At 43.9% G+C, this 25,882-nt stretch overlaps 1 protein-coding gene across 5 annotated transcripts in view; it reads left to right on the top strand.

The window, feature by feature from the left end:
• The window catches only part of TPST1 (tyrosylprotein sulfotransferase 1), a 403,891-nt gene that overhangs the window by 240,977 nt on the left and 137,032 nt on the right, over window positions 1–25,882 (top strand). For 3 of the 5 annotated variants that reach the window (XM_053707439.1, XM_053707437.1, XM_053707436.1), the window contains exon 3: window positions 5,678–5,876. In XM_053707439.1, the coding sequence (XP_053563414.1) occupies window positions 5,678–5,876 (199 nt within the window). The remainder of the gene's footprint in view (window positions 1–5,677; window positions 5,877–25,882) is intronic. The other 2 variants (XM_053707441.1, XM_053707438.1) reach the window with 1 other exon arrangement.

The raw sequence follows: 25,882 nt of genomic DNA, 5'->3' as shown, positions 1-25,882 counted from the left end.
GTAACTAAGATCCATGGCTGTTCTCACATATTCTGTGGAGTGAGGTAACTTCAGAGAGGGAATGGCGTGCAGGTTTTCCTGCAATAAGGTATGTGCAGTTAATATTTTTTTAGGGATGGAATTTGCTAGAAAATGCTGCTGATACCGAACTAATGTAAGTAAAGCCTTAAATGCAGTGATAGCTACTGGTATCAGGCTTATTAATAGAGATGCATACTCTTATAAAAATGTAATATAAAACGTTTGCTGGCATGTTTAATCGTTTTTATATGTATTTGGTGATAAAACTTATTGGGGCCTAGTTTTTTTCCACATGGCTGGCTTGAATTTTGCCTAGTAACAGTTTCCTTAGGCTTTCCACTGTTGTAATATGAGTGGGAGGGGCCTTTTTTAGTGCTTTTCTGTGCAGATAAAAATACTGACAGAGACATTCAGTTTCCCTCTGCATGATCCAGGACATCTCTGGAGGGCTCAAAAGGCTTCAAATTCGTTTTTGAGGGAGGTAAAAAGCCACAGTAGAGCTGTGGCAGTTGTTGTGACTGTTTGAAAGAAAAAACAAAACAAAAAAAAAACGTTTTTGTCTTTTATTATTCCATTTTGGGTATTAAGGGGTTAATCATCCATTTGCAAGTGGGTGCAATGCTCTGCTAACTTATTACATACACTGTAAAAATTTTGTTAGTGTAACTGCCTTTTTTCACTGTTATTTCAAATTTTGACAAAATTTGTGTTTCTTAAAGGTGCAGTAACGTTTTTTATATTGCTTGTAAACTTGTTTAAAGTGTTTTCCAAGCTTGCTAGTCTCATTGCTAGTCTGTTTAAACATGTCTGACACAGAGGAAACTACTTGTTCATTATGTTTGAAAGCCATGGTGGAGCCCCATAGGAGAATGTGTACTAAATGTATTGATTTCACCTTAAACAGTAAAGATCAGTCTTTAACTATAAAAGAAATATCACCAGAAGATTCTGACGAGGGGGAAGTTATGCTGACTAACTCTCCCCACGTGTCAGACCCTTCGCCTCCCGCTCAGGGGATGTACGCTAATATGGCGCCAATTACATCAGGGACGCCCATAGCGATTACCTTGCAGGACATGGCTGCAATCATGAATAATACCCTGTCAGAGGTATTATCCAGGTTGCCTGAATTAAGAGGCAAGCGCAATTGCTCTGGGGTTAGGAGAAATACAGAGCGCGCAGATGCTGTAAGGGCCATGTCTGATACTGCGTCACAATATGCAGATCATGAGGACGGAGAGCTTCAGTCTGTGGGTGACATCTCTGATTCGGGGAAACCTGATTCAGAGATTTCTAATTTTAAATTTAAGCTTGAGAACCTCCGTGTGTTGCTTGGGGAGGTATTAGCTGCTCTGAATGACTGTAACACAGTTGCAGTACCAGAGAGATTGTGTAGGCTGGATAAATACTATGCGGTGCCGGTGTGTACTGATGTTTTTCCTATACCTAAAAGGCTTACAGAAATTATTAGCAAGGAGTGGGATAGACCGGGTGTGCCTTTTTCCCCACCTCCTATATTTAGAAAAATGTTTCCAATAGACACCACTACACGGGACTTATGGCAGACGGTCCCTAAGGTGGAGGGAGCAGTTTCTACTTTAGCAAAGCGTACTACTATCCCGGTTGAGGACAGTTGTGCTTTTTCAGATCCAATGGATAAAAAATTGGAGGGTTACCACTTACCTTAAGAAAATGTTTATTCAACAAGGTTTTATGTTACAGCCCCTTGCATGCATTGCGCCTGTCACGGCCGCGGCGGCATTCTGGTTTGAGGCCCTGGAAGAGGCCATCCATACAGCTCCATGGACTGAAATTATTGACAAGCTTAGAACACTTAAGCTAGCTAACTCATTTGTTTCTGATGCCATTGTTCATTTGACTAAACTAACGGCTAAGAATTCCGGATTCGCCATCCAAGCGCGTAGGGCGCTATGGCTTAAATCCTGGTCAGCTGACGTGACTTCGAAGTCTAAATTACTCAACATTCCTTTCAAGGGGCAGACCTTATTCGGGCCTGGTTTGAAGGAAATTATTGCTGACATTACTGGAGGTAAGGGTCACACCCTTCCTCAGGACAGGGCCAAAGCAAAGGCCAAACTGTCTAATTTTCGTGCCTTTTGAAATTTCAAGGCAGGTACAGCATCAACTTCCTCCGCTTCAAAACAAGAGGGAACTTTTGCTCAATCTAAGCAGGCCTGGAAACCTAACAAGTCCTGGAACAAAGGCAAGCAGGCCAGAAAGCCTGCTGCTGCCTCTAAGACAGCATGAATGAACGGCCCCCTATCCGGCGACGGATCTAGTAGGGGGCAGACTTTCTCTCTTCGCCCAGGCGTGGGCAAGAGATGTTCGGGATCCCTGGGCGTTGGAGATCATATCTCAGGGATATCTTCTGGACTTCAAAGCTTCCCCTCCACAAGGGAGATTTCATCTTTCAAGGCTATCTGCAAATCAGATAAAGAAAGAGGCATTCCTACGCTGTGTGCAAGACCTCCTAGTTATGGGAGTGATCCATCCAGTTCCGCGGACGGAACAAGGACAGGGTTTTTATTCAAATCTGTTTGTGGTTCCCAAAAAAGAGGGAACCTTCAGACCAATTTTAGATCTAAAGATCTTAAACAAATTCCTCAGAGTTCCATCTTTCAAAATGGAAACTATTCGGACCATCCTACCTATGATCCAAGAAGGTCAGTACATGACCACAGTGGACTTAAAGGATGCCTACCTTCACATACCGATTCACAAAGATCATCATCGGTTTCTAAGGTTTACCTTTCTAGACAGGCATTACCAATTTGTAGCTCTTCCCTTCGGGTTGGCTACAGCCCCGAGAATCTTTACAAAGGTTCTGGGCTCACTTCTGGTGGTTCTAAGACCGGTGGCTCCGTATCTAGACGACATCCTGATACAGGCGTCAAGCTTTCAAGTTGCCAAGTCTCATACAGAGATAGTTCTGGCATTTCTGAGGTCGCACGGGTGGAAAGTGAACGAGGAAAAGAGTTCTCTATCCCCACTCACAAGAGTCTCCTTCTTAGGGACTCTTATAGATTCTGTAGAAATGAAAATTTACCTGACAGAGTCCAGGTTATCAAAACTTCTAAATGCTTGCTGTGTTCTTCACTCCATTCCGCGCCCTTCGGTAGCTCAGTGTATGGAGGTAATCGGCTTAATGGTAGCGGCAATGGACATAGTGCCATTTGCGCGCCTTCATCTCAGACCGCTGCAATTATGCATGCTGAGTCAGTGGAATGGGGATTACACAGATTTGTCCCCTCTGCTAAATCTGGATCAAGAGACCAGAGATTCTCTTCTCTGGTGGTTGTCTCGGGTACACCTGTCCAAGGGTATGACCTTTCGCAGGCCAGATTGGACAATTGTAACAACAGATGCCAGCCTTCTAGGTTGGGGTGCAGTCTGGAATTCCCTGGACTCAGGAGGAGAAACTCCTTCCAATAAATATTCTGGAGTTAAGAGCGATATTCAATGCTCTTCTGGATTGGCCTCAGTTAGCAACACTGAGGTTCATCAGATTTCAGTCGGACAACATCACGACTGTGGCTTACATCAACCATCAAGGGGGAACCAGGAGTTCCCTAGCGATGTTAGAAGTCTCAAAAATAATTCGCTGGGCAGAGTACCACTCTTGCCACCTGTCAGCAATCCATATCCCAGGCGTGGAGAACTGGGAGGCGGATTTTCGAAGTCGTCAGACTTTCCATCAGGGGGAGTGGGAACTCCATCCGGAGGTGTTTGCTCAGTTGATTCATCGTTGGGGCAAGCCAGAGTGGGATCTCATGGCGTCTCGCCAGAACGCCAAGCTTCCTTGTTACGGATCCAGGTCCAGGGGCCCAGAAGCGACGCTGATAGATGCTCTAGCAGCGCCTTGGTTCTTCAACCTGGCTTATGTGTTTCCACTGTTTCCTCTGCTCCCTCGACTGATTGCCAAAATCAAACAGGAGAGAGCATCGGTGATTCTGATAGCACCTGCGTGGCCACGCAGGACTTGGTATGAAGACCTAGTGGACATGTCATCCTTTCCACCATGGACTCTGCCTCTAAGACAGGACCTTCTGATACAAGGTCCTTTCAATCATCCAAATCTAATTTCTCTGAGACTGACTGCATGGAGATTGAACGCTTGATTCTATCAAAGCGTGGCTTCTCAGAGTCAGTCATTGATACTTTAATACAGGCACGAAAGCCTGTTACCAGGAAAATCTACCACAAGATATGGAGTAAATATCTTTATTGGTGTGAATCCACGAATTACTCATGGAGTAAGGTTAGGATTCCTAGAATATTGTCTTTTCTCCAAGAGGGCTTGGACAAAGGATTATCAGCTAGTTCCTTAAAGGGACAGATTTCTGCTCTGTCTATTCTTTTGCACAAGCGTCTGGCAGAGGTTCCAGATGTCCAGGCATTTTGCCAGGCTTTGGTTAGAATTAAGCCTGTGTTTAAACCTGTTGCTTCCCCGTGGAGCTTAAACTTGGTTCTTAAAGTTCTTCAAGGAGTTCAGTTTGAACCCCTTCATTCCATTGATATTAAACTTTTATCTTGGAAAGTTCTGTTTTTGATGGCTATTTCCTCGGCTCGGAGAGTCTCTGAGCTATCTGCCTTACAATGTGATTCTCCTTATCTGATTTTTCATGCAGATAAGGTAGTCCTGTGTACCAAACCTGGGTTTTTACCTAAGGTGGTTTCTAACAAGAATATCAATCAAGAGATTGTTGTTCCATCATTGTGTCCTAATCCTTCTTCAAAGAAGGAACGTCTTTTACATAATCTGGACGTAGTCCGTGCCTTGAAGTTTTACTTACAAGCTACTAAAGATTTTCGTCAAACATCTACCCTGTTTGTCGTTTACTCTGGACAGAGGAGAGGTCAAAAAGCTTCGGCAACCTCTCTTTCCTTTTGGCTTCGGAGCATAATACGCCAAGCCTATGAGACTGCTGGACAGCAGCCCCCTGAAAGGATTACAGCTCATTCCACTAGAGCTGTGGCTTCCACCTGGGCCTTTAAAAATGAGGCCTCTGTTGAACAGATTTGCAAGGCCGCGACTTGGTCTTCACTTCACACTTTTTCCAAATTTTCCAAATTTGATACTTTTGCTTCTTCGGAGGCTGTTTTTGGGAGAAAGGTTCTTCAGGCAGTGGTTCCTTCCGCTTAATCCTGCCTTGTCCCTCCCATCATCCGTGTACTTTAGCTTTGGTATTGGTATCCCATAAGTAATGGATGATCCGTGGACTGGATACACTTAACAAGAGAAAACATAATTTATGCTTACCTGATAAATTTATTTCTCTTGTAGTGTATCCAGTCCACGGCCCGCCCTGTCCTTTTAAGGCAGGTCTAAATTTTAATTAAACTACAGTCACCACTGCACCCTATGGTTTCTCCTTTCTCTGTTTGTTTTCGGTCGAATGACTGGATATGACAGTTAGGGGAGGAGCTATATAGCAGCTCTGCTGTGGGTGATCCTCTTGCAACTTCCTGTTGGGAAGGAGAATATCCCATAAGTAATGGATGATCCGTGGACTGGATACACTACAAGAGAAATAAATTTATCAGGTAAGCATAACTTATGTTTTATTAGGTCTTATGCAATATGTAATATGCAATATGTATTTGGCTAAATTAAGATATTTACTTTTTCTTTCAGAGTGGAAAGGTCAACAGACCAAGTCATCAAACCAGTAAATCTTGAAGCTTTATCCAAATGGGTTGGGAAAATACCTGCAGATGTTTTAAGGGACATGCCAGTGATTGCACCAATGTTAGCAAAACTGGGATATGATCCATATGCTAATCCACCTAATTATGGAAAGCCAGATCAGAAGGTACTTGACAATACAAGACGCGTAAGTTGCTTTTTTTTTTTTTTTTTTTTTTTTTTTTTTTTTGCTTCCTCCACCACCACCAAAACATGACAGAATTTAAGATTAGTTGTTTTCTGTTGAGCAAAGCTTACATACATACTAATGACTAGATAACAGTTGGAGCGCAAACGTCCATGTGCTTGCATTGGGGCTAAAATTAGCAAAAGTTGCATTCTTTTTACTTTAAGCTTGTAATATGTGCGCACATTAATGTAAAACAATTGAATATCATGCTCACAGAAGCACAAATTTGCATTCCAACTGTAATCTAGCCCTAAGTCCACTAGCATGCAAACATGCTTATTTCTCTTGCAAGGTGTATCCAGTCCACGGATTCATCCTTACTTGTGGGATATTCTCATTCCCTACAGGAAGTGGCAAAGAGAGCACACAGCAAAGCTGTCCATATAGCTCCCCCTCTGGCTACGCCCCCCAGTCATTCTCTTTGCCGCTCTAACAATTAGCATCTCCACGGGAGGGTAAAGTGAATGTGGTGTTAGATTTGTAGTTTTTATATCTTCAATCAAAAGTTTGTTATTTTTAAATAGTACCGGTTTGTGCTATTTACTCTCTGGCAGAAATATGATGAAGAATTCTGCTGAGAGGAAAATGATTTTAGCATGTTGTAACTAAAATCCATTGCTGTTCCCACACAGGACTGAGGAGTACCAGAAAACTTCAGTTGGAGGGAACAGTTTGCAGGCTTAACTGCTTTGAGGTATGTTTCAGTCATCTTTTTTCTAGTCAAGACAAGATAATGCTAGAAGACTGACAAGATTCCCCATGTGGGAAGGGTAAGCCATGTTCTGAAACTTAGTATAGAACTAGAGGCTTATTTAAGTGGGCTCAATAGACTGGTTATCACTTTAGAACGGCAATCGATTATTTTATTTAGAAAAATACTCTTTATTGACACTTTTAAGCACTTTTGATGTGTTTATTGGGGTTTTATTCCACATGGCATTGTTTTTAGTCACCTAAATTGGGTTCTGAAGGCCCCACAGCTGTGGAGTGGGAGGGGCCTAATTTCGCGCCTCAGTTGCGCAGTTTATTCTGACAAGATTTCCTTGCATGCTGCTTCACATGGGTCCAGAGACTGCTTGAGGACTTCAGGAGGCTTGCTTTTCTCAAAATCAATCCTTAAGGGAAGGTAGGGCCACAGCAGGCTGCTGTGGCAAGGTGCTGTAGTGTATTACCCAGGTTGTTTGCTTTAGGCAGCTCCGGGTTGGGCATTAAAGGGTTAATCAGGCTGAAACTTTCTGTGCAATCATATCGAAGCATTAGGCACATACTGTAAAAATTTCAAGAGATTTGGTTCATTTTTCACCGTTTTGTAAAATTGTGTGCGCTTTTATCATCTTAAAGGCACAGTACCATTTATTGCAAATTGTATTTTTTATTACATAAAGTGTTTTTCCAAGCCTGCTTGTGTATAATACCAATCTGTTAAACATGTCTGACACTAAGGAAAAGCCTTGCTCTATGTGTTCAGAAGCCATGGTGAAACCCCCACGCAAAATGTGTCCCAAGTGCACTAATGTGTCTATACACTTTAAAGATCATATTGTGTCACTTCAAAATATAGCCCTAGATGATTCTTTGACTGAAGGTAATGAGGATAGTCTGCCTTCCTCTCCCCATGTGTCATCACCAGTTACGCCCGCTCAAGCGATACCTAGTACCTCTAGTGCATTAGCACCTATTACATTGCAACAACTGGCGGCAGTCATGGACAATTCCCTTGCGGCCTTTCTATACAAACTGCCAGTTTTCCCTAAAAAGCGCGATAGCTCTGTTTTGAAAACAGATGAGGAGCAGTCGGAAGCTTTGGGAGGCTTATCTGATGTACCCTCACAACACTCTGAAGTAGGGGCGAGGGATGTTTTGTCTGAGGGAGAAATTTCTGACTCAGGAAAAGTTTCTCAGCGGGCAGAATCAGATTCACTAGCATTTAAATTTAAATTGGAACACCTCCGCGTACTACTTAGGAAGGTCTTATCAACTCTGGATGATTGTGACCCTATGGTGGTCCCAGAGAAATTGTGTAAAATGGACAAATATCTAGAAGTCCCTGTATACACTGATGCGTTTCCGATCCTTAAGAGGGTAGCGGATATTGTTGCTAGGGAGTGGGAAAGACCAGGTGTACCTTTTGTTCCCCCACCTATCTTTAAGAAAATGTTCCCCATAACTGATCCCAGGCGGAACGCGTGACAGACGGTCCCTAAGGTAGAGGGGGCAGTTTCAACACTAGCCAAGCGCACAACCATACCAATTGAAGACAGTTGTGCTTTCAAAGATCCTATGGATAAAAAATTAGAAGGTTTATTAAAGAAAATATTTGTTCAACAAGGTTTCCTTCTCCAACCTATTGCCTGCATTATTCCTGTAACTACTGCAGCGGCTTTCTGGTTTGAGGCGCTGGAGGAGTCGCTCCAGACAGAGAACTCATATGACGAAATTATGGATAGAATTAAGGCTCTAAATCTGGCTAATTCTTTTATCACAGATGCCGCTTTGCAATTAGCTAAGTTAGCGGCGAAAAATTCTGGTTTTGCCATAATGGCGCGCAGAGCGCTTTGGCTTAAATCATGGTCGGCCGACGTGTCGTCTAAAACAAAATTACTGAATATTCCTTTCAAGGGAAAGACCCTTTTCGGGCCCGAGTTGAAAGAGATTATTTCGGATATCACTGGGGGAAAGGGCCATGCCCTCCCGCAAGATAGGCCTTTTAAGGCTAAAAACAAGGCTAATTTTCGTTCCTTTCACAACTTCAGGAGCGGTCCTGCTTCAGCCTCTGCTACCGCAAAGCAAGAGGGTAACACTTCACAGCCCAAGGCAACCTGGAAGCCTTTGCAGGGCTGGAACAGGGTAAACAGGCCAAGAAGCCTGCAGCTGCTACTAAGACAGCATGAAGGGGTAGCCCCCCATCCGGGACCGGATCTGGTAGGGGGCAGACTCTCTCTCTTTGCTCAGGCTTGGGCAAGAGATGTTCCCGATCCCTGGGCATTAGAGATAGTTGCTCAGGGATATCTTCTTGAATTCAAGGACTCTCCTCCAAGGGGAAGGTTCCACATTTCTCGTCTGTCTACAGACCAGACAAAGAAAGAGGCGTTCTTACGCTGTGTAGAAGATCTACTCAAGATGGGAATGATATATCCAGTTCCAATTACAGAACAAGGACTGGGTTTTTACGCAAACCTGTTTGTGGTTCCCAAAAAGGAAGGAACTTTCAGACCAATCCTGGATCTAAAAATTCTAAACAAATTCCTGAGAGTTCCATCTTTCAAGATGGAGACCATTCGGACAATCTTACCGATGATCCAGGAAGGTCAATATATGACTACCGTGGATCTAAAGGATGCGTACCTTCATATTCCTATCCACAAAGATCACCATCAGCTCCTAAGGTTCGCTTTTCTGGACAAGCATTACCAGTTCGTGGCCCTTCCCTTCGGGTTGGCCACCGCTCCCAGAATTTTCACAAAGGTGCTAGGGTCCCTTCTAGCAATACTAAGACCGCGGGCATTTCAGTAGCACCCTATCTGGATGACATCTTAATACAGGCGTCGTCTTTTCCCAGAGCTCATACGGATATTGTTCTGGCCTTTCTAAGGTCTCACGGGTGGAAAGTGAACACCTAAAAAAGTTCTCTGTCCCCGCTCACAAGGGTTCCCTTCCTGGGAACATTAATAGACTCGGTAGAAATGAAAATATTTCTGACGGAGGTCAGAAGGTTAAAGCTTCTAAGTACTTGCCGAGCTCTTCATTCCATTCCTCGGCCATCTGTAGCTCAGTGCATGGAGGTAATCAGATTAATGGTAGCAGCAATGGACGTAGTCCCTTTTGCTCGAATTCATCTCAGGCCACTGCAATTGTGCATGATCAAACAGTGGAATGGAGATTATGCAGATTTGTCTCCTCAAATCCAACTGGACCAGAAAACCAGAGATTCTCTTCTCTGGTGGTTGTCTCAGGATCACCTGTCGCAGGGAATGTGTTTCCGCAGACCGGAGTGGATCATTGTAACAACCGACGCCAGTCTGTTAGGCTGGGGCACGGTCTGGGGCTCCCTGAAAGCTCAGGGCCTATTGTCTCGGGAAGAGTCTCTTCTCCCGATAAACATTTGGGAACTGAGAGCGATATTCAACACGCTCCAGGCATGGCCTCAGCTAGCGGCGGCCAAGTTCATCAGATTTCAGTCAGACAACATCACGACTGTAGCATACATCAATCATCAGGGAGGAACAAAGAGTTCCTTAGTGATGAAGGAAGTAACAAAGATAATCAGGTGGGCGGAGGATCACTCTTGCCATCTATCTGCAATTCACATCCCAGGAGTAGACAACTGTGAAGCGGATTTCCTAATTCGTCAAACTTTTCACCCGGTGGAGTGGGAACTCCACCTGGAGGTATTTGCTCAGCTGACTCAGCTATGGGGCATTCCAGAGTTGGATCTGATGGCGTCCCGTCAGAACACCAAATTTCCTCTTTACGGTTCCAGGTCCAGGGACCCCAAGGCAGCATTGATAGATGCTCTAGTAGCGCCTTGGTCTTTCAATCTGGCCTATGTCTTTCCACCGTTTCCCCTTCTCCCTCGGCTGGTAGCCAGAATCAAACAGGAGAAGGCCTCTGTAATTCTGGCCACGCAGGACTTGGTATGCAGACCTAGTGGACATGTCATCTGTCCCACCATGGACACTGCCAATGAGGCAGGATCTTCTAATACAGGGTCCATTCAAGCATCCAAATCTAGTTTCTCTGCAGCTGACTGCTTGGAGATTGAATGCTTAATTCTATCCAAGCGTGGGTTCTCTGAATCAGTCATAGATACTCTGATCCAAGCTAGAAAACCTGTCACCAGGAAAATTTACCATAAGATATGGCGGAAATATCTTTGTTGGTGTGAATCCAAGGGTTACTCGTGGAGTAAGATTAGGATTCCAAGGATATTGTCTTTTCTCCAAGAAGGATTGGAGAAAGGTTTATCAGCTAGTTCCTTAAAGGGGCAGATATCCGCTCTGTCTATCCTTTTACACAAGCGTCTGGCAGAAGTACCAGATGTTCAAGCGTTTGCACAGGCGTTAGTCAGAATCAAGCCTGTCTATAAACCTGTGGCTCCTCCATGGAGTCTAAATTTAGTTCTTTCAGTTCTTCAAGGGGTTCCGTTTGAACCTTTACATTCCATAGATATTAAGTTATTATCTTGGAAAGTTTTGTTCTTGGTAGCTATATCTTCTGCTCGAAGATTTTCAGAATTGTCTGCTTTGCAGTGTAATTCACCCTATCTGGTGTTCCATGCAGATAAGGTAGTTTTGCGTACCAAACCTGGTTTTCATCCTAAAGTTGTTTCTAATAAGAACCAGGAAATCATTGTTTCTTCTCTGTGTCCTAATCCAGCTTCTAAGAAGGAACGGCTTTTACACAATCTTGATGTGGTTCGTGCTTTGAAATTCTATTTACAAGCAACTAAGGATTTCAGACAAACATCATCTTTGTTTGTTGTCTATTCTGGTTAGAGGAGAGGTCAAAAAGCGACGGCTACCTCTCTTTCCTTCTGGTTGAAAAGCATCATCCGATTGGCTTATGAGACTGCTGGGCAGCAGCATCCTGAACAAATTACAGCTCATTCCACCAGAGCTGTGGCTTCCACTTGGGCCTTCAAGAATGAGGCTTCTGTTGAACAGATTTGTAAGGCAGCGACTTGGTCTTCACTGCATACTTTTGCCAAATTTTACAAATTCGATACTTTTGCTTCTTTGGAGGCTATTTTTGGGAGAAAGGTTCTGCAAGCAGTGGTGCCTTCCGTTTAGGTTACCTGTCTTGTTCCCTCCCTTCATCCATGTCCTAAAGCTTTGGTATTGGTATCCCACAAGTAAGGATGAATCCGTGGACTGGATACACCTTGCAAGAGAAAACGGAATTTATGCTTACCTGATAAATTACGTTCTCTTGCGGTGTATCCACTCCACAGCCCGCCCTGGCAATTAAGTCAGGTTAAAATTTCTTGTTTAAACTACAGTCACCACTGCACCCTATGGTTTCTCCTTTTTCTCCTAACCATCGGTCGAATGACTGGGGGGCGGAGCCAGAGGGGAAGCTATATGGACAGCTTTGCTGTGTGCTCTCTTTGCCACTTCCTGTAGGGAATGAGAATACCCCACAAGTAAGGATGAATCCGTGGACTGGATACACCACAAGAGAAAGTAATTTATCAGTTAAGCATAAATTCTGTTTTCTTTCTGTGTAAGTCTTGTCATCTACTATTTTAAGATGATCATGCACATACCCAGCTATTGTTAACAAAGTGTTGTTCATACACCATTGCTACCTGTATGTTTGATATAACACCTTAAAGGGACATGAAACCCATTGTGTTTCATTATTCAGATAGAGGATGCAATTTTAAATAACTTTACAATAATTTTGTCTAATTTGTTTAATTCACTTTGTTAAAAAATATACCTAGGTAGGTTAAGAAGCTGCTGATTGGCGACTGCACATCTATGCCTCTTGTCATTGGCTTTCAGCTAGCTCCCTGTAGTGCACTTCTGCTCCTTCAACAAAGGATGCTAAGAGAATTAAGCAAATTAGATATTAGAAGTTAATTGGAAAGTTGTTTAAAATTGTATGATATATATATATATATTCAGAAAAATAAATAGATTTCATGTAAATTTAAGCATACATTTGAGATCAATGGCAGATGACTTGTACATCTGTTATCTGAAAATCCTGCAAATTGCAGAACACATATGTTAAGTCCAGAATTAAGGCTAAAACAAAAAATCCTTTTAGAAAAGGGACTGTGACCTATAGATGTGAGGAATACTCCAGCCTTGCTGCATCTTTACTCATATGACTGAAAGCATCTTGATCATTGCTTCCCAAGCTATAGCTTGAGGGCCACATCCGGTCCTCCAAAGGTGTTTTTGCAGCCCTCGATAGCACTGGATAGAAAGCAAACAGTGCATTTGTATTAGATTTTTCTCTAATTTGAGTAGTGTATGCTTCAATTAATAAGTAGAAAATAATTTGATATGTATATTTATATGTGCTCCAAGACCAGTTCACAGAGGTAGAAAAGTCTTCCTAAACACTGACAAAACTGTCACAATGATCTTTGGAACGGGTCCTAAATTACACAAATTACAAAATTCCTATCTACGCATCAAAACAAAATCCAATTGCACACTGACTCTTTCAAATACTTGGGTATGTTGTTAGACCCTAATCTATTTTTTGGCCTCCACATAGAAAAACTTGCATCTAAACATTATCCAAAACTAGGTGCCCTGTACAGAAACAAATCTTGCCTCAGCCTTACAGTAAAGGAAAAGATTGTACAGCTAATGCCTATCATGGATTACGGGGACGTACTATACGCACCTGCACCGCAAACTCATCTTAATAAACTTCATACATTGTATAACTCGTTCTGCTGCTTTGAGCTACAATGTAACTACAGGACCCACCATTGTGACATGCTAAAAGAACTAAACTGGCTGACGCTGGAATCCAGACGCACCCTCCTGCCTTTTGTTTAAGAGTCTTTCTGGAAGCTCCCACCCTACCTGAGCAGAATGCTCTCCCTGGCTATTCCCACCTCCTATAACCTCCGATTCAGTACCAGCACATTATTTTGCTTGCCTCAATACAAAAAGAAAGCAGCTCGATCCTCCTTTTCCTACAGAACACCACAGTTATGGAATGACCTCCTGCACACTTTCAAACCTTCCCCAAGCCTAATATCCTTTAAGAGATCACTCTCTACATATCTCAAAACAGAATGCACCTGTCATGGTTGATTATATATTTCCTACCTGTTCTATGTTAAATTTTTGCATATATTGTATTATTATTATTGTTTTTGAATTTTATTGTACCCTATTGTATCAATGCAATATTTTGGGGACCCAGGACATACTTGATAACGAGAGAAATCTCAATGTATCCTTCCTGGTAAAATATTTTATAAATAAATAAATATTGCCATCTTAATGGGAGGAGAGTCCGCTGCTTCATTCATTACTTGTGGGAATTAAGAACCTGGCCACCAGGAGGAGGCAAAGACACCCCAGCCAAAGGCTTAAATACCTCCCCCACTCCCCTCATCCCCCAGTCATTCTTTGCCTTTTGTCACAGGAGTTTGGCAGAGAAGTGTTGGAAGATTCAGAGTAGTCTCTTATGGAGGGTAGTACTCTTCGAAATGGGACTGGAGTTTTAAGTAGCCCTGTCAGCCTCTCAGTGAGAGCATGGATGAAAGTTATAGTCCGGAGATGCAGGGAGAGTCTTTCTGCGAACCCATCCCGACTCAAAATAACGGCTCCATAAGCAATCAACGTTGACGAGTTTCGCTGCCTGCTTTTCTGCTCTCAAATCCATGTCAGGAGCGATGCTACTACCCTGTCACACTTGAAGGGCCATGTTCCTGTTCCACGGCGTTGATTTTGGTAAGATTGTTTCATTTTTATATATATTTGAAAATGCAAGAAGACAGGGTCACAATGTGGCTCCTTTTTATCTTTATAGAATCTAGGGTAATACCCTCGGAAGGGGGCTGTTGAACAAGGGGGATATTATTATGCATAATATTGTTTGTGTTTTTCTACTGCATTTGTGTGAGATGAGGCTCTGTCAGTGTGGAGCACAGTTCATTAGCAAGAGATTGAGGCAGGCTTTTTTTGGTGCTTCCTTCTCTCGAGTACAGGGGCGGTCCTGCATGGCACTCCATGTGACTGGGTGTGGCCTCTGCAACTTCCTCTTTCTCGACATGTGTTCGAAGGAGACGAAAGCTGTTCCTTGTATTCCGGGTCATAGGAGGTGGTGAGTGCCCCAGTCATTGGGATATAAAGGTGCCATTTATTTTTTTATCATGTCCGTAATAAAGGCGCAAGCTATGGAGGACGCTGATATGTTAGAGGATACTCCCTCTTTATCCAAACCCATTAACTGTGTATATTGTGAGGAGGTCCCAGTCAAACCGCCTACGCAACTCTGTTCCACATGCTTTGACAATATCGCTATTTCCAAAAAGAAGGTATTTAGTACTACTGAGCCGTCCACCTCTTTAAGGCTCCCCGCTCCCGCGAGGTGTGTTCCCTGCAATCATCTCCAATTACCCAAGCAGTTCCCCAGGGCCTTACTAATCCTCCTGCGGGAGGGGTCCTTTGGCCTCCAGACTTCGCCAATCAATTACTGATGGTGGTTTTTGCGGCCATTAATGCAATGCCTTGCCCTACTAAGCGCAAGCGGAAGGTACTGCTATCCATCTCAGGGGTCTTCGACTCTGCTGGATGTCTGACAGATTATCCGCTGAGGACAACTCTGACTTATTGGAGGATGTCGCTTCTGGGTTGGAATTGGCTACGTCTAGACCTCCATCTGCGGAGGAGCCAGATTTCAAATTTAAGATGGAGCATTTGCGCTTTCTGCTGAAAGAGGTGCTTGCTACGTTGGCAGTTCCGGAACCAAAACTACAGGAGGAACCTTCGATCCCTAAACTGGATAGGGTTTATGAGGACAGGGTAGTGCCCCAGGCCTTCCCTGTTCCAGTCAAAATGGCTAACATTAATAAGACTGAATGGGAGAAACGTGGTTTGTCCTTTTCCCCCCTCTTCTTCTTTTAAAAAGCTTTTCCCCGTTCCGGAAGCGCAGCGTGAACTGTGGGGTGGACGGTGATATCTCCACGCTTGCTAAGAAGATAGCTCTTCTTTCAAGGAATTCATGGTTAAAAAAAATTGAGTCCATGCTGTGGATGATGTTCCAACTCACAGGGTTTGTTTTTCAACCGGCGGCAGATGTCGCTGTGTTGGCTGGTGCGGCTACCTAGTGGTGTGACGCTCTATCAGCTTTGGTTGAGGTGGAGACTCCTCTATGAAATTCTAGAATGAATCAAGGCCTTAATAGTGGTGTATTCGTTCATTTGTGATGCGAACATGCAGATTTTCCACCTGAATGCTAAGACATCAGGTTTTTCTGTTTTAGCCCGCAGGGCTTTGTGGCTAAAGTTGTGGTCTGCGGACATGACTTCTAAGTCTCGTTTGCTTTCCCTTCCATTCAAGGGGAAGGTTTTGTTTGGCCCGGGCCTGGATTCCATCATATCTACGGTCAGGGGTGGCAAGGTTGCCTTCTTGCCTCAGGATAAGGAGGCTAAACCTAAGGGATCTACTTTTTGTCCCTTCTGTGTGGACAAGTCTCTGCGCCAGCAGCCTGCTGCAAAGTCGGAGCAATCCAAGGGATCTTTGAAGCCAGCTAACTCTTGGAACAAGTCCAAGCAGAATAAGAAGCCCGCCGAATCAAAGTTGGCATGAAGGGGCTGCCCCCTGGTCCGTTTTCGGATCATGTAGGGGGCCGACTATCTCTTTTTGCGGACACCTGGAAAAGAGACGTTACAGACCCTTGGATTCTGGAGGTCGTATCCCAGGGTTACAGGATAGGTTTCATGTCTTATCCGCCCAGAGGCAGATTCCTCCTGTCAAACATATCTTCAAGACCAGAAAAGAGAGACGCCTTCCTGGGGTGTGTGAGGGATTTCTCATCAGAGTAATCATCCCAGTCCCTCCAGCAGAAAGAGGCCTGGGGTATTATTCAAACCTTTTCGTGGTCCCAAAGAAGGAGGGCACGTTCCGTCCAATTCTGGACCTGAAGGCCCTTAACAAATGTTTGTCAGTTCCGTTGATCAAGATGGAGACGATCTGGTCAATTTTGCCCCTTTTCATGAGGGGCAATTCTTGACAACTATAGACCTGAAGGAAGCTTACCATAATGTTCCAATCCACAAGGATCACTTCAGGTTTCTAAGATTCGCCTTCCTGGACCAGCACTTCCAGTTTGTGGCCCTTCCATTTGGTCTGGCAACTGCCCCAAGAGTCTTCACAAAGGTTCTGGGAGCTCTTCTCGCAGTAGCGAGAGCCAGAGGAATTGCAGTGGCACCTTATCTGGACGATATCCTGGTCCAGGCTCTGTCCTACAGTTTTGCGGAGGATCATTTGAGAGCTCTTCTCCTTCGGTCACACGGGTGGAAGATAAACAAAGGAAAGAGTTCATTGGTCCCCAGTAACAGGGTGGAATTCCTGGGTACGATAATAGATTCTTCTACAATTAAGATATTTTTGACAGATCAGAGACTCTGCAAACTTGCGTCAACTGTCTAGCTCTTCAGACATCCTCCAGGACATCTGTGGCCAGGTGTATGGAGGTGATCGGGCTCATGGTGTCCAGCATAGATGTCATTCCATTTGCCAGGTTCCATCTCAGACCTCTTCAGCTGTGCATGTTGAGACAATGGAACGGCATTCATTCAGATCTGTCCCAACAGATATCTCTAAACAGAGCGTTGAGGCAGTCCCTATATTGGTGGACCCGACCGGGGCAGTTGTTTTAGGGGACATCCTTTTTGAGACCATCCTGGGAGATTGTGACCACGGATGCAAGTCTATCAGGATGGGGAGCTTTTTGGGGTGCCAGAAAGGCACAGGGCAGATGGACTTGAGAAGAATTGAGTCTGCCGATAAATATTTTGGAACTTCGAGCGATATTCAATGCCCTTCTGGGGTCATCTCGATTCATCAGATTCCAGTCGGACAACATTACCTTGGTGGCTTAGATAAACAATCAGTGGTGGACGAGAAGCTCCCTAGCCATGAGGGAAGTATCTGGGATTCTGGATTGGGCAGAGGCTCACTATTGTGCGCTCTCAGCGATCCACATTCCGGGTGTGGACAACTGGGAAGCGGATTTTCTGAGCAGACAGACGTTTCATCCAGGTGAATGGTCCCTCAATCCCGAGATGTTCACAGAAATCTGCAGCAGATGGGAGACGCTGGAGATGGATGTCATGGCGTCCTGACTCAATTGCAAGCTACCCAGATACGAGTCGCAATCCAGGAATCACCAGGTGGAACTGATAGATGCCTTGGCGGTACCCTGGGATTACAACCTAATTTACATATTTCCACCGTTACCTCTTCTACCTCGGGTAGTGGCCCGCATCAAGCAGGAGCAAGCTTTGGCTATTCTGATTGCTCTGTCGTGGCCGCAGAGGATGTGGTTTGCGGATTTGGTGGCGATGTTGTTTGCTCCGCTGTGGAAGTTACCTTGTCAAAGGTGTGTGACAAGGTGACCAAGGGAGTGTTGAGTCGTAACATCAGTCAGGATATAGTAGTTCCTTCTTTGTGTCCTAACCCTTCTTCTTCAAGGAGAGGTTGCTTCATAATCTGGACGTGGTTCGGGCGTTGAAGTTTTATCTTCAGGCCAGGAAGGAGTTTAGACAGACTTCGTCCTTATTTGTTGTATATTCAGGGAAGCGCAGGGGACAAAGGGCCTCTGCCACTTCTCTATCTTTTTTGGTTGAGGAGTATGATCCGTCTGACATATGAGACGGCGGGACACAAGCCTCCTCAGAGGATTACGGCTCACTCGTCTAGAGCTGAGGCCTCTTCTTGGGCCTTTAAGAATGAGGCTTAAATGGAGCAGATTTGTAAGGCGGCCACTTGGTCTTCCTTGCATACTTTTGCAAAATTTTATAAATTTTATGTTTTTGCTTCAGCGGAAGCAGCTTTTCGGAAAAAGGTTCTGTAGGCTGTGGTGCCCTCAGTATAGGGTCCGCCTCCTTTTACCCTCCCATTTTATTCATACAGTGTCCTCTAGAGCTTGGGTATTTGTTCCCACAAGTAATGAATGAAGCAGTGGACTCTCCTTCCATTAAGATGGAAAACCTAAATTATGCTTACCTGATCATTTCATTTCCATCTGTGGGAGGATAGTCCACTGCCCCCGCCCGTTTCTCCAATGGGCGGACCATTTATTTAGTAAGTATCTTCTGGCACCATTTATACTCCTACTGTTCCTTGTTCCTTTGACAGAATGACTGGGGGATGAGGGGAGTGGGGGAGGTATTTAAGCCTTTGGCTGTGGTGTCTTTGCCTCCTCCCGGTGGCCAGGTTCTTAATTCCCACAAGTAATGAATAAAACAGTGAACTCTCCTCCCACAGATGGAAATTAAATTATCAGTTAAGAATAATTTATGTTTCTCCAACATAGGTGTGTCCGGTCCACGGCGTCATCCTTACTTGTGGGATATTCTCTTCCCCAACAGGAAATGGCAAAGAGCCCAGCAAAGCTGGTCACATGATCCCTCCTAGGCTCCGCCTACCCCAGTCATTCTCTTTGCCGTTGTACAGGCAACATCTCCACGGAGATGGCTTAGAGTTTTTTAGTGTTTAACTGTAGTTTTTATTATTCAATCAAGAGTTTGTTATTTTAAAATAGTGCTGGTATGTACTATTTACTCAGAAACAGAAAAGAGATGAAGATTTCTGTTTGTATGAGGAAAATGATTTTAGCACCGTAACTAAAATCCATGGCTGTTCCACACAGGACTGTTGAGAGCAATTAACTTCAGTTGGGGGAACAGTGTGCAGTCTCTTACTGCTTGAGGTATGACACATTCTAACAAGACGATGTAATGCTGGAAGCTGTCATTTTCCCTATGGGATCCGGTAAGCCATGTTTATTAAGATAGTAAATAAGGGCTTCACAAGGGCTTATTAAGACTGTAGACTTTTTCTGGGCTAAATCGATTCATTATTAACACTTATTTAGCCTTGAGGAATCATTTATTCTGGGTATTTTGATATGATTATATCGGCAGGCACTGTTTTAGACACCTTATTCTTTAGGGACTTTCCCTAATCATAGTCAGAGCCTCATTTTCGCGCCGGTATGGCGCACTTGTTTTTGAGGACAGCATGGCATGCAGCTGCATGGGTGTGGAGCTCTGATACATAGAAAAGTCTTTCTGAAGGCATCATTTGGTATCGTATTCCCCTTTGGGCTTGGTTGGGTCTCAGCAAAGCAGATTCCAGGGACTGTAAAGGGGTTAAATATAAAAACGGCTCCGGTTCCGTTATTTTAAGGGTTAAAGCTTCCAAATTTGGTGTGCAATACTTTTAAGGCTTTAAGACGATGTGGTGAAATTTTGGTGAATTTTGAACAATTCCTTCATACTTTTTCGCAATTGCAATAATAAAGTGTGTTTAGTTTAAAATTTAAAGTGACAGTAACGGTTTTATTTTAAAACGTTTTTTGTGCTTTGTTATCAAGTTTATGCCTGTTTAACATGTCTGAACTACCAGATAGATTGTGTTCTGACTGTGGGGAAACCAAGGTTCCTTCTCATTTAACTATATGTATTTTATGTCATAAAAAAAAAAAAAAAAAAAAAAAAAAAAAAAAAATTTAGTAAAAATGATGCCCAAGATGATTCCTCAAGTGAGGGGAGTAAGCATGGTACTGCATCATCCCCTCCTTCGTCTACACCAGTCTTGCCCATACAGGAGGCCCCTAGTACATCTAGTGCGCCAATACTCCTTACTATGCAACATTTAACGGCTGTAATGGATAATTCTATCAAAAACATTTTAGCCAATATGCCCACTTATCAGCGAAAGCGCGACTGCTCTGTTTTAGAAAATTCTGTAGAGCATGAGAACGCTGATGATATGGTTTCTGAAGGGCCCCTACACCAATCTGAGGGGGCCAGGGAGGTTTTGTCTGAGGGAGAAATTTCAGATTCAGGAAACATTTCTCAACAAGCTGAACCTGATGTGATTACTTTTAAATTTAAGTTGGAACATCTCCGCGCTCTGCTTAAGGAGGTGTTATCCAATTTGGATGATTGTGATTATCTGGTCATTCCAGAACCACTAGGTAAAATGGAAAAGTTCTTAGTGGCCCCGGGGCCCCCCGAAGCTTTTCCTATATCCAAGCGGGTGGCGTACATTGTTAGTAAAGAATGGGACAGGCCCGGTATACCTTTAGTACCTCCCCCCATATTTATAAAATTGTTTTCCTATAGTCGACCCCAGAAAGGACTGATGGCAGACAGTCCCCAAGGTCGAGGGGGCGGTTTCTACTCTACACAAGCGCGCCACTATACTCATAGAAGATAGTTGTGCTTTCCAAGATCCTATGGATAAAAAATTAGAAGGTCTGCTAAAGATGTTTGTTCAGCAAGGTTCCCTTCTACAACCAATTGCATGCATTGTCCCTGTCACTGCAGCCGCGTGTTTCTAGTTTGATGAGCTAGGAAAGGCGATTATTAGTAATTCTTCTTCTTATGAGGAGATTATGGACAGAATTCGTGCTCTTAAATTGGCTAATTCTTTCACCCTAGACGCCACCTTGCAATTGGCTAGGTTAGCGGCGAAAAAATTCTGGGTTTGCTATTGTGGCGCAGAGCGCTTGGTTAAAATCTTGGGCAGCGGATGCGTCTTCCAAGAACAAATTGCTTGACATTCCTTTCAAGGGGAAAACACTCTTTGGCCCTGACTTGAAAGAGATTATCTCTGATATCACTGGGGGCAAGGGCCACGCCCTTCCTCAGGATAGGTCTTTTCAAGACCAAAAATAAACCTAAGTTTCGTCCCTTTCGCAGAAACGGATCAGCCCCAAGGGCTACGTCCTCTAAGCAGGAAGGTAATACTTCTCAAGCCAATCCAGCCTGGAGACCTATGCAAGGCTGGAGCAAAGGAAAGCAGGCCAGGAAACCTGCCACTGCTACCAAGACAGCATGAAATGCGGGCCCCCGATCCGGGACCGGATCTGGTGGGGGGCAGACTCTCTCTCTTCGCTCAGGCTTGGGAAAGAGATGTTCTGGATCCTTGGGCGCTAGAAATAGTCTCCCAAGGTTATTCTCTGGAGTTCAAGGGGCTTCCTCCAAGGGGGAGGTTCCACAGGTCTCAGTTGTCTTCAGACCACATAAGAAGACAGGCATTCTTACATTGGGTAGAAGACCTGCTAAAAATGGGAGTGATTCATCCTGTTCCATTAGGAGAACAAGGGATGGGGTTCTACTTCAATCTGTTCATAGTTCCCAAAAAAGAGGGAACGTTCAGACCAATCTTAGATCTCAAGATCTTGAACAAGTTTCTCAAGGTTCCATCGTTCAAGATGGAAACCATTCGAAAACTTCTTCCTTCCATCCAGGAAGGTCAATTCATGACCAAGGTGGATTTCAAGGATGCGTATCTACATATTCCTATCCACAAGGAACATCATCGGTTCCTAAGGTTTGCATTCCTGGACAAGCATTTCCAGTTCGTGGCATTTTCTTTCGGATTAGCCACTGCTCCTAGGATTTTCTCATAGGTACTAGGGTCCCTTCTGGCGGTGCTAAGACCAAGGGGCATTGCTGTAGTACCTTACTTGGACGACATTCTGATTCGAGCGTCGTCCCTTCCTCAAGTAAAGGCTCACACGGACATTGTCCTGGCCTTTCTCAGATCTCACGGATGGAAAGTGAACGTGGAAAAGAGTTCTCTATCTCCGTCAACGAGGGTTCCCTTCTTGGGAACTATAATAGACTCCTTAGAAATGAGGATTTTTCTGACAGAAGCCAGTAAAACAAAACTTCTAGACTCTTGTCGGATACTTCATTCCGTTCCTCTTCCTTCCATAGCGCAGTGCATGGAAGTGATAGGTTTGATGGTAGCGGCAATGGACATAGTTCTTTTTGTGCGCATTCATCTAAGACCATTACAACTGTTCATGCTCAGTCAGTGGAATGGGGACTATTCAGACTTGTCTCCGAAGATACAAGTAAATCAGAGGACCAGAGACTCATTCCGTTGGTGGCTGTCCCTGGACAACCTGTCACAAGGGATGACCTTCCGCAGACCAGAGTGGGTCATTGTCACGACCGACGCCAGTCTGATGGGCTGGGGCGCGGTCTGGGGATCCCTGAAAGCTCAGGGTCTTTGGTCTCGGGTAGAATCTCTTCTACCGATAAATATTCTGGAACTGAGAGCGATATTCAATGCTCTCAAAGCTTGGCCTCAGCTAGCGAGGGCCAAGTTCATACATCAACCATCAGGGGGGAACAAGGAGTTCCCTAGCGATGGAAGAAGTGACCAAAATCATTCTATGGGCGGAGTCTCACTCCTGCCACCTGTCTGCTATCCACATCCCAGGAGTGGAAAATTGGGAAGCGGATTTTCTGAGTCGTCAGACATTGCATCCGGGGGAGTGGGAACTCCATCCGGAAATCTTTGCCCAAGTCACTCAACCGTGGGGCATTCCAGACATGGATCTGATGGCCTCTCGTCAGAACTTCAGAGTTCCTTACTACGGGTACAGATCCAGGGATCCCAAGGCGGCTCTAGTGGATGCACTAGTAGCACCTTGGACCTTCAAACTAGCTTATGTGTTCCCGCCGTTTCCTCTCATCCCCAGGCTGGTAGCCAGGATCAATCAGGAGAGGGCGTCGGTGATTTTGATAGCTCCTGCGTGGCCACGCAGGACTTGGTATGCAGATCTGGTGAATATGTCATCGGCTCCACCATGGAAGCTACCTTTGACAGACCTTCTTGTTCTAGGTCCGTTCGACCCACTCCAGCTGACTGCTTGGAGATTGAACGCTTGATCTTATCAAAGCGAGGGTTCTCAGATTCTGTTATTAATACTCTTGTTCAGGCCTGAAAGCCTGTAACCAGAAAAATTACCACATAATTTGGTATATCTGTTGGTGTGAATCTGCAGGATTCCCTTGGGACAAGGTTAAGATTCCTAAGAGTCTATCCTTCCTTCGAGAAGGATTGAAAAAAGGATTATCTGCAAGTTCCTTGATGGGACAGATTTCTGCCTTGTCTGTGTTACTTCACAAAAAAGCTGGCAGCTGTGCCGGATGTTCTAGCCTTTGTTCAGGCTCTGGTTAGAATCAAGCCTGTTTACAAAATTTTGACTCCTCCTGGGAGTCTCAACCTAGTTCTTTCAGTTCTTCAGGGGGTTCCGTTTGAACCCTTACATTCCGTTGATATTAAGTTATTATCTTGGAAAGTTTTGTTTTTGGTTGCAATTTCTTCTGCTAGAAGAGTTTCAGAATTATCTGCTCTGCAGTGTTCTTCTCCTTATCTGGTGTTCCATGCAGATAAGGTGGTTTTGCGTACTAAACCTGGTTTTCTTCCAAAAGTTGTTTCTAACAAAAACATTAACCAGGAGATAGTTGTGCCTTCTTTGTGTCCTAATCCAGTTTCAAAGAAGGAACGTTTGTTGCACAACTTGGATGTAGTTCGTGCTCTCAAAGTTTACTTAGCAGCTACTAAGGATTTCAGACAAACTTTGTCTTTGTTTGTTGTCTATTCTGGTAAACGGAGAGGTCAAAAAGCAACTTCTACCTCTCTCTCCTTCTGGATTAAAAGCATTATCCGATTGGCTTATGAGACTGCCGGACGGCAGCCTCCTGAAAGAATCACAGCTCACTCCACTAGGGCTGTGGCTTCCACATGGGCCTTCAAGAACGAGGCTTCTGTTGATCAGATATGTAAGGCAGCGACTTGGTCTTCACTGCACACTTTTTCTAAATTTTACAAATTTGATACTTTTGCTTCTTCTGAGGCTATTTTTGGGAGAAAGGTTTTGCAAGCCGTGGTGCCTTCCATTTAGGTGACCTGATTTGCTCCCTCCCTTCATCCGTGTCCTAAAGCTTTGGTATTGGTTCCCACAAGTAAGGATGACGCCGTGGACCGGACACACCTATGTTGGAGAAAACAGAATTTATGTTTACCTGATAAATTACTTTCTCCAACGGTGTGTCCGGTCCACGGCCCGCCCTGGTTTTTTTAATCAGGTCTGATAATTTATTTTCTTTAACTACAGTCACCACGGTAACATATGGTTTCTCCTATGCAAATATTCCTCCTTAACGTCGGTCGAATGACTGGGGTAGGCGGAGCCTAGGAGGGATCATGTGACCAGCTTTGCTGGGCTCTTTGCCATTTCCTGTTGGGGAAGAGAATATCCCACAAGTAAGGATGACGCCGTGGACCGGACACACCGTTGGAGAAAGTAATTTATCAGGTAAACATAAATTCTGTTTTTTTAAACCTGAACTTTTATACTCACCTTAAATACAAAATACATTTTATGTTGTACACCTATCTCAAAATCATCAACTGTCTGTGTGCTATGTTATATAGAAACACAGACACATATAAAGCTTTGTTTTATTGACAGCTTACAAACAGGTTCCTTAAATACCATTAAAGACGTTGTAGTCCGTGTTTTCATTGTTTCATCTAAATATGGCTTTCAAAATATATTTTAACTTGTGTTTTTTTTATAAAATGGATATTCCTTTCCTCAATAAACAAATATTTATTTCATAAAGGTGGTTAGAGTCCATGATCCATTACTCCTGGGACTTACTCTTTACTACCACTAGGAGGTGGCAACAACTCCCAAGATCTCTATAAAATCTCTCCCACCTCACAGGTATCTGTCTTGTCTTTGCTCCAGCTGGAGGTTTTTGAAGAATGAAGATGTGCAATTGATTCTACAGAGAGTGGAGTTTTCGGTCTATGTTGAGGACCGTTTTCACCTCAGAATACAGTGGGTTGTATGTGGGTTGTATATGGGGTATGGTTAGTGAAACTTTTTTTCACCTCATGGGAAGACCTTCAATAATTGGTTGCAGGGACTTGTCTTTTGTCTCCTTCTATGGTTCTAAAATACACTCCTATTCCATATACTCTGCTGATATGTTTCAGTACTGTATCATATTTTTATCTATAGCCTTATGTGGGTATCTATAGTTATTTATTTATATATATATAGCCCATGGGACAGAATCTATATATTCCTGTATAAAAAAATTATATATATATATATATATATATATATATATATATTTTGCTTCCATCTGATTTTTTTTAATACTTAGATTATTTTAATTTTTTATGGTGTGTCGGCCTTTAAGTCTGCGTGTGTCGGTTTATCGTTCATGAGCCCTTGGGATTGCGCATGTTGGGGCTGGAGCATTAGTTTTTTCCCCCCACTCTGTTACAAATTTTTGTATCATCTGCAAACAGACATACTTTCCCCTGTAGCCTTTTGCTGATATCGCAGATAAATATGTTACAGAAAACAGGCCCCAGAACTGACCCCTGAGGAACACCACTAGTAACAGCCCCCTCTGCTGAATGAACTCC

This window comes from Bombina bombina, chromosome 3, assembly GCF_027579735.1.
Source record: "Bombina bombina isolate aBomBom1 chromosome 3, aBomBom1.pri, whole genome shotgun sequence".
Lineage (NCBI taxonomy): Eukaryota > Metazoa > Chordata > Amphibia > Anura > Bombinatoridae > Bombina > Bombina bombina.
This window is presented reverse-complemented; position numbering and strand designations above follow the sequence as displayed.